The sequence below is a fragment of the Colobus angolensis genome, unplaced genomic scaffold, assembly GCF_000951035.1.
Source record: "Colobus angolensis palliatus isolate OR3802 unplaced genomic scaffold, Cang.pa_1.0 Scaffold1, whole genome shotgun sequence".
In the NCBI taxonomy this organism is placed as follows: domain Eukaryota; kingdom Metazoa; phylum Chordata; class Mammalia; order Primates; family Cercopithecidae; genus Colobus; species Colobus angolensis.
In genome coordinates, this window is record NW_012110918.1 from 10,554,392 (window position 1) to 10,563,500 (window position 9,109).

The window sequence follows — 9,109 nt, forward strand, 5'->3', positions numbered from 1 at the left end:
TGCACGGCGGCCGCCACCCCAGTTCTCGATGGTGCGAGTGGCGCGGTCCAGGGAGCTGCTCACGCCCGCCGTGGTCACCATGTCGCGGGCCGCCTGCAGCATCTTGAGCACGCTGGCCTGGGCCGAGCTGGCCGTGAGGTCCGGGCTGGGCTGCCGCGGTGGGCTGGCCAGGCTCTGCACCCCGCTGAAACAGCTGTAGATGCCCTGGGGGATAGGGAGAGGACAGGCCATGAGCAGCACCCTCTGCTCAGGGACCCGCCACAATTGTCCCCGCCTGGTCCCAAGGCATCATCAGCCTTCTCTAAGTCTCAGGAAGCAGCTAACTGGGAAGCATCTCCCATGTGCCAGACACTGTGCTTTGCAGATGAATGAGTGGTCTGAGCGCCCAGGGTGACTCATTCTCCTAATCACTCTAGTTAGCACCTGGCACATGAAGGTTCCAACCTGGGCACACCTGTCGGGGGAGGGCTCTGCCCCTCTTCAACCCTGCCACCCTGGTGAGCCATGCCACTTCTCAGGACTTTGGCCTTTTTTTTTTTTTTTTTTTTTGACACAGGGTCTCACTCTGCTGCCCAGGCGGGAGTGCAGTGGTGCCATCTCGGCTCACTGCAACCTCTGCCTCCTGGGCTCAAGCGATCCTCCCAACTCAGCCTCCTGAGTAGCTGGGACTGCAGGCGCGCACCACCACGCCCAGCTCATTCTTTTATTTTCTGTAGAGATGGGGTTTTGCCATGTTGCCCAGGCTGGTCTCGAACTTCTGGACTCAAGGGATCCACTGGCCTAAGCCTCTCAAAGTGTTGAGATTACAGGCATGAGCCACGAGCCCGGCCAGAACCTTGGTTTTACCTCTGGAAATGGGCCATGGCCAGCCTGTACTTATCTGGGTAGGTGCCCTTAAAGCTTTGGCTTGTGTGGGGAGGGATGGGCACCCACTCTGCTGAAAGCCAGCAGGAAGTCCAGCTGGGATGTGTTGGGCACCGAGTGGCGCAGCTTCCAGTAGACCAGGTGCTCCCAGGCGAAGACCAGCAGGGCCAGCCCCATGGCCACCAGCAGCATGTAGAAGACACCTGCCATGTTGTCGATGTCCAGCTTGCTGCTCATCACCTCGTTCTTCTCATTCTGGCAGATCCCCGAGAGCCACACTGTCTCCAGTTTCTGTGTCTCTCCTGGAGTTGAGCGGGGATACACATCTGGCTCAGGAAACCCCCCTATTAGCAACCCCCTCACAAAGCTCACCACAAGCCTGGAGTAAGAATGGATCTGGGGCCAGGGCGCCACCCACTTCTTCCTCAAGCGGACCACATGGGGATCTAGCCTGGCTGGTGCAGGGTGGTGGGGCGGGGAGTGGAGGGTCAGTGAGCAAGGAAATAGGAAAGCAGGGTGCAGACTGGAGTGGGCAATGCTGGCCTTTGGGTCCTCCCCCTGTGCACGCCCAGTAAAGGCTTGTTGATTGGGTAAATGTTAACATTCATTCATTCACTCATCTTCATATACTTATTAACCATCTACATGCCACTCATGGAGCTGGGCACACAGAGACAAAAGGCCTAGACTCCTAAGAGACACACATTGTGATTATTATTATTATTATTATTATTATTATTATTATTATTATTATTATTGAGACAGTCATGCTCTGTCATCCAGGCTGGAGTGCAGTGGTGTGATCATGGCTCACTGCAGCCTGGATCTCCTAGGTTCGAGCGATCCTTCCACCTCAGCCCCCTGAGTAGCTGGGACTACAGGCACACCTCCACGCCTGGCTAATTTTTGTATCTTTTGTAGAGAGAGGGTATCCCCATGTTGTCCAGGCTGATCCCGATCTCCTAGACTTAAGCAGTCCCTCACACCTTGGCCTCCCAAAGTGCTGGGATTACAGGTATGGGCCACCTCACCTGGCCACTGTCATTATTATATGGTTTGAAAAATCAGATTTGTTTTTTTTTTTTTTGAGACAGGGTCTCACTCTGTCGCCCAGGCTGGAGTACAGTGGCACAATCATGGCTCACTGCAGCCTCAAACTCCTGGACTGAAGGGATCCTCCTGCCTCAGCCTCCCAAGTAGCTGGGATTATAGGTGTGTGCCTAATTTTTTTAAAATTTTATTTATAGAGACAGGATCTTGCTGTGTTGCCCAGGCTGGTCTCAAACTCTTGACTTCAAGTGATCCTCCCACCTCAGCCTCCCAAAGTGCTGGGGTTATAGCCATGAGCCACCACACCCAGTCTAGACCATGTCTTATCTAATAAGAATGGAACTCCTCTAAACACAAAGCTCTCTCTGGGTTTGGGGGCAGGCTGGGCTGGACCACTCACACATGTGGGACTAAGCAGATCCGTAATCTCAAGATGGCCATGGAGATACTATACCGAGCAAAGGCGGTGCTCATCTGGGAGAGATCATGGGAGGGATCTTAGGGAAGAAGAAGGGAGTTCAGCCACTCCACCTATCCACACCCCCACCATGAGGCCTGAGCCCCCTTCCTGTCTTCCTGCCTTTGAGGAAGTCTCTAGGCCAGTTCCTGCTCCCTCCCTGCACACCTATCCCTTCCTCAAGTCTCTCTCCAGTTGCTCCTATACCTGCCCCCCTCAACTGCCCCAACCTTTCACTCCCCAGAGACCTCTCCCTGCCCACAGGCCTTGGGAACTTGAGTGGTGGTGGAAATGCTGACAACCTTGGGCTCCACAGCCCACCCTGGGCATCCCAGCAGTGGCAGTACCCACCGTCCCCCAGGAACTGCAAGAGTGCCAGGTCTATGGCCCGCTTCCAGTGGGAGTCCTTCTGCATGGCGATGCCGTAGCCAGTGGTGGCAAAGACCTTGCCAGACCCAATGGTGACCAGCTTGCAGCCCTCGTCCTTGCCTGCCATGTAGTTGAGGACAGCAGCATCATAGATGAAGGCATCCAGCTTCCTGGGGACAGGCTGAGCCTCAGAGCTAGGGACCATATGGGAGGGGAGGGGACACCAAAACTGGGGCGTGACAGGGGTCTAAACCACATGAGCTTGTTGGGCACCCCCGGGAGGGACCAATAGGCAGAGCCTTGTCTGGTTGTCTGGGGTCCTGGATGCAGTGAGGACCCCTCCCACCCTCCTCCGCAGAGTGGCCAGGGGACTGTCTGTTCCCAGAAGACACCACCCTTTCTGCCCAGCCCCTCCATGCTCCTAAGGCTCAGAGGATGTCCCAGCCACCACCTCAGGCCGAGGCTGAACTTCGGTCGGCACCACAGCTGTGTTCTGAGACACATGGTGGCCTTCCATTTTTGCCTCAAGCTCCACTCTGCCCCAAGATCTCCTCCCTCCAACCCTAGGAGTCCTGCAGGGCAGCTCAGTCCCACTGTCCCTACATTGAGAGCTAAGGCTGGTCACTGGGGAGACACGTGGATGGAGACAGCGGGTGCAGGGCTGGGGACCCACCCCATCTTGAGGCTGGTGAGCGCGTCCTCCACCGAGCGCTGGTTGAACTTGACCATGTGGGTGTGCATGTCACGGTAGTTACTGCGGATGTTCCGCTCTGTGCTGCCGTTGGGCACCGTGCCAAAGCGGAAAGGTGGGTACTGATCTTGAGGCCGCTGAAACTGCAGGTGGAGGGCAGCAGCCAGTCACAACCCTTCCTCCAGCCTTCTAGGCACCAAAGCCCCAAACCCACCCCAGAGCCCAGCCCCACAGTGTGGACTTGCATAGTCAGAGCAGAAGGTCTTAAAAGCTGTCCAGGCCACTCCTGTGTTTTCCAAATGGAGACTCTGAGGCCCAAGACAGGGAGAGACTTACCCAAGGCCTCTCAGTCAGTGACCCTGAGCCATCTCTTGCCCCAGCCCCCAGCCCCTCCTCAGCAGGCCCTGAAGCTTCTTCCTGCCCCAGCCTCCAGCTCAAATTCCCCAGACTCTGACTGTCCTGGGTCTGCCCACTCACGGCCTGTCTCCACCCTCAGTGTCCCCCCACCCCCACGAGCTGTGGCCCCACAACCTTCTTGTCACTGAGGCCCGACACAGTGTCGATGTATTGCTCCTGGATCATGAAGGCGGCCAGGTTGGCCGTGTAGCTGGCGAGGAAGATGACAGCAAAGAAGGCCCAGACCAGAACCATGATCTTGCTGGTGGTGCCCCGCGGGTTCTCGATGGGCACCGAGTTGTTGAAGACCAGTGCCCACAGCAGCCACACGGACTTGCCGATGGTGAAAGACGGGCCCCCGGACTCTGGGGGCAAGAGGGGGATGCTGGGGCTCCTCCTGCCCACCATGAAAGGGCTCAGGGCTCAGCCTGGCCTTGGGGGGGACCTGTCCCTGGCCATTCCCTCACCAGGTCAAGTGAGCTCGCCCATGTGTGCGTGTGTGTGTGTGTGTGTGATCTGACTGGCCCCCAGCATGTGTCATCCAAAGGCAAGGGACCGCCCAAAGGTATTTTCTGGAGGACCCATTGCCCCTGAGCCCAACCCTCAGGGTGCCCAGGCCCGCCCCTCCTGCCAGGTCCAGGCGAGGCTTACTCTTGCCTCTAGTGAGGTTCTGGTTGTAGCTGACGGGGCTGAAGTACTCGAACATGAAGACGGTGATGGCCACCACGGTGAGGCACATGACAAACATCATCACCCATACTGCAGGGCTATATGGCTCTGGGGACAGAGGGAGGCAGTTCAGAGGCCTCCGCATGTTCCCTGTCCCTGCCCCCAGCCCAGAAGCACTGGGTGGAGACAGGTAGGGTCCACGTGGTCAAAGTAGGGGCCCACCAGCTCTGCGGACCCAGCCAAGGGGGCCCCTGACTCAGAGCAGCAGAGCCCCAGGAGAGGCCCCCAAAAGAGGTCAGAATCTCCAGCATCCTTGGTCTCCCGCCGCCCCCCACTTCCCTGGGACAGGTACAAGTCACCCACCCGAAGAAACGTTCTTTTGACTTCACAACCCCTGCCTGGCCCCAAGTGAATGATCTGGTGGTTCCGCCTAGAATCAGGGCCCCTGAGGCCAAGTCTTACTCCTCATCCTACCAACATGGAAACCCGTGCCCAGGGAACTGGAGAGACCCACCCCAGGCCTCGGACAAGACTGTTTCTATCTCCTAGAGTAAGAAATCACTACTGCTGGCTGGGCTTGGTGGCTCTCACCTGTAATCTCAGCACTTGGGGAGGACGAGGTTGGCAGATCACCTGAGATCAGGAGTTCATGACCAGCCTGGCCAGCATGGTGAAACCCCGTCTCTACTAAAAATACAAAAATTAGCCAGGCACGGTGAGACATGCCTGTAGTCCCAGCTACTCAGGAGGCTGAGGCAGGAGAATCACTTGAACCCGGGAGGCATCAGTTGCAGTGAGCTGAGATTGCACCACTGCACTCCAGCCTGGGCAACAGAGCGAGACTCAGTCTCAAAAAAAAGAAAGAAAAGAAATCACTATTGTTGGCCAGGTGCAGTGGCTCACACCTGTAATCCCAGCATTTTGGGAGGCTGAGGCATGTGGACTGCTTGAGTCCAGGAGTTTGGAGACCAGCCTGGGCAACATAGTGAAAATCTGTCTCTGCACAAAATACAAAAATTAGCCAGGTGTGGCGGCATGCACCTGTGGTCCCAGCTACTCAAGAGGCTGAGGTGGGAGGATCACTTGAGCCCAGGAGTTCCAGGCTGTAATGAGCCGAGATGGCACCACTGCACTCCAGCCTGGGTGACAGAGGAAGACCCCATCTTAAAAAAAAAAAAAAAAAAAAAAAGGAAAGAAGAAGAAGAAAGAAAGAGAGGAAAAGAGAGAGGGAGAGAGGGAGGAAGAGAAATCACTCCTGCCATGAGCCCTTGCTATGCTATGAAGTGGGTTTTTTTCTCTCTCTTCCGTGGCTGAGGAGCCTGCTCAGAGAGGTTCTGTGGCTTACCCAAGGCCACACAGTAGGACAGGGCAGAGCCGGGGTTTTCACTCCTGTCTGGCCAGCCTCAGCTCTTCCCCTGCCCCTTGCCTGTGCTCACAGCTCTCTGCCACCTCACACTGCATGTCCCACGTGACCTCTGACTGGGCACTGTGGGAAGGCAAGGACTATGGCTGTAGCCCCAGGACCCAGCATGGGACCTGGCTGCCCAACCAATGCCGGACTCCTCACCCTGGAAGCAACACACCTCTTCCCACACTACACTCACTCCTCAACTCCCCACGGGCCTCCCCCACGTGTTCCACGGTCCTGGCCCATGGCCCATCCTGAGGCCAGCCTGCCTGCCAAGTTTTCCTGTCACTCACAGTGGCAGCATGACCCATCCCACACTCCCAACCCCACCCTCGCCTGGCAGCCATACCTAGAACCGAACACCGACCTCACTTCTCCCGTCTCCTTTCCACTCACCTCCAGCCAGCCTCCAAGACCCAAGGCTGCTGTGCTTGGCCTCTGAGAGCCCACCCAACTCCCCATCTCCACCCAAGTTGTACACACCCTCCTTGTGGGTCCCTCTGGCCCCGAAGCCATCTCTGCCCACCCTGGGCCTCACCCAGGAAGGCCGAGGGGGAGACGGTGCCATTGCTGCGAGCCACCATCACACTGATGCCCGTCTCCACGAAGGGCACAGAGAAGTCTACGATCTCGGAGCGCTCCTCATTGATGGTGAGGGAGCCGATGGCCATGTCTGCCCGCTTGTAGTATACCTGGGGGCCAGACGCCACGGAGGTTTGGAAAAAGGGCTCCCGAGGGGTAGACACACTTCACAGGCACCTCCAGGCACCCCTTCTAACACCCACCGGCTGAATCAGTCGTTCCCTCTGGGGCCCTCAGAGCTCAGCTTTCAGTACTGACCATCCCAGGAGTCATCACTGGTGATAGCCCATGCCCCCCTCTAGAGGGCATCTGAGAGCTGCATGGGGCCTGGGCAGCAGGCAGACAGGCAGGGCAGGTGAGGAGGGAGTGGGGTGGGGCCTACCTCCCCAATCATGCCGTTCCATACGCCGCGCACCCGCTTGCCATGCTTGCCGTTGGTCACAAGGTACAGGTCGTAGGAGAATTTGACCACCCTGGCCAGCTTCTTGAGGATGTCGATGCAGAATCCCTTACAACAGAGCTTGGTGTAGGGGGCCACGTCCCCGCTGCTGCAGTCATGCCACCATGAGACCACCGGGAGTTAGAGCATGTCGTGGCCCAGCCCCTCCCCAGCCGCTCCTCCCAGCCTGGCACGTGGACCCCTGCCCTACACCCAAGCATGAGACAGACACGACACCTGACCATCACACAGCAGCACCCAGCTCACACCAGCCTCCCAGGGCACTCCGCAGACCTGAAGGTGTGGTTGCTCTGCCTGCGGCAGGGCACGGTGTTAGGGACGCAGCCTCCTGTGCCAGGGTCAGGGCTCTCCACAATGACAAAGGGCCTCTCTTCCAGCGTGGCCACCGTCATGTGCCGACTGTCCACCACGGGCTGCAGAGAGGCACTGTAGCGAGGCCACACGGGGTATTTCATGTATAGGATGCCATGCTCCCAGCGCCCCACCTGTGGAGGGTGACAGTCTCAGCCTGGGGCCTCCAGCCCTACAGCCCCCACCCTCTAGGTGGAGCCTGTCAGGACCAAGAATCCCCCTCTGTCACCTGGGGACGCTGGGGCAGGTCAGAGTAGGGCTGCTCCTGGCAGCCTCCCCCAGCCTCGGGTCCCTGTGTTCTCCAATCCAGCTCCACACTGACCCACAGCGTCTTCCTAAAGCCCACACCTGACCCTGTCTCACTCACTGTACTGGTCCCCCCTGACTTTGACAGAAAGTCCTTAGCTGAGCACTCAAGGCCCTTCATGCTCAGGTCCAGTGTCCCCCCATCACTCCTACCTCCTCAGTCTGCCCAGCCCCAAACACACCCCTGCATCATTTAAAAATGCCCCAAACCCTTCTGCCTCTCTGTCTTCCAGGCTAACACCTCTTCCTAGTGGGCTCCTACTCAAACCTCCATAGCCCAGCTCAAATATCCCATCTTCTGTGGCCTCTTCCTCAGTTTCTTCCTTTGAAGGCAGAACTAATTCCTGTTCCTCATCTCCAATCCCACAATCTTTTGCACACGTCTACTCAAGCACTGATCTCTCCATATTGTTTACAAGCCTGTCTGGCCAGCATGGTCATGGGTTACTCCTGCAGGGGCAGGACCAGGAGATAGGAGCGCTTGAAATGTTCTATGGTGGAGGGAAGCTGGGGTGTTATGGGAGCCCAGAGCAGGGCACCTCACCCACCCCGGGGCACCTGGAGCCTTCCCAATGGAGGAGATATTTGTTTTCAGCTGAGACCTGGAAGATGAGGGGTTGGATAAGGGACAGAGGGACTCTCTACTCAGCTGTGGGCACAAGAGGAGGCGGGGACAAAATGAGAGGACACTGAGGGCCCCTGGGCTCACCCCCTTCTCACCATCTCCCAGAGGCGGTGCCGGTTGAGGGCGATCACCACCATGGTGGGCTGGACCAGGTACCCACCAGGGCTGAAGGAGAAGTCTCGGCCCTCCCAGGTGACATTCAGTAGGTGCCTGCCAGAGGGGAGAAATGCCTGCAGCCCTGCCAAGAACCAGGCACCCCCTGCCTCTGCCTCACTACCGCCACTGACAGCAGGTGGCCTTGATTGTGTTTACTGTTCAAAGTGCTTCCCTATATTGGCCCCACGATCCTTGCCACACCCTGACACCTGCTGTTTTTTCAGATGAAGACACTAAGGCCCAGGCAGGTGGGGTAATGTGGCTCCAGGCACGCAGCTAGTGGGAGGTGTAGCTGGCCAGCCCAAGCTCACTGCCACCCAGGTCCCCTGAAGTGCTCCCCACCTCCCTAACCCTATGCCCCGGGCAGGTGCCCACCTGTAGAAGGCCGCTCGGGCAGGGCTGACGGGCCCAGGGTGAGCGCGGCAGTCCCCGGCCGGGGCTGGCAGGGTTCCGTGCTGGCGCCAGTAGCCGTGGGCGCCCAGGGCCAGAATGGCCACGCCGTCGCGGACCTTCTGGCGCAGGCTGAGGCGCCAGCTCTCGGTGACGACGCTGATGAGGCCCACGGGAAAGGTGGCAGGGGGCGCATCGGTGCTGCCCAGCGCCAGGTTGGGCACCAGCCACACGTGGCCGGGCCCCACCAGGCCGGCCTGCGCCGCCTCGGCGAAGAGAACCTCGGCCTCTTCACTCGAGCAGTAGGCCACGAACACGGGCGCGTCGAGCTGGCG

The 9,109-nt window shown here is 58.4% G+C and overlaps 1 protein-coding gene across 1 annotated transcript in view; it reads right to left on the reverse strand.

The window, feature by feature from the left end:
• GRIN2C (glutamate receptor, ionotropic, N-methyl D-aspartate 2C) overlaps positions 1-9,109 on the reverse strand; it is an 18,821-nt gene that overhangs the window by 1,403 nt on the left and 8,309 nt on the right. The window contains exons 4-14 of the mRNA XM_011932580.1: positions 8,760-9,103; positions 8,324-8,438; positions 7,220-7,431; positions 6,869-7,034; positions 6,443-6,596; positions 4,479-4,604; positions 3,963-4,192; positions 3,414-3,574; positions 2,723-2,910; positions 934-1,166; positions 6-204 (exon numbers count right to left, since the gene is read on the reverse strand). Coding sequence (XP_011787970.1) covers positions 6-204; positions 934-1,166; positions 2,723-2,910; positions 3,414-3,574; positions 3,963-4,192; positions 4,479-4,604; positions 6,443-6,596; positions 6,869-7,034; positions 7,220-7,431; positions 8,324-8,438; positions 8,760-9,103 — 2,128 coding nt within the window. The remainder of the gene's footprint in view (positions 1-5; positions 205-933; positions 1,167-2,722; positions 2,911-3,413; positions 3,575-3,962; positions 4,193-4,478; positions 4,605-6,442; positions 6,597-6,868; positions 7,035-7,219; positions 7,432-8,323; positions 8,439-8,759; positions 9,104-9,109) is intronic.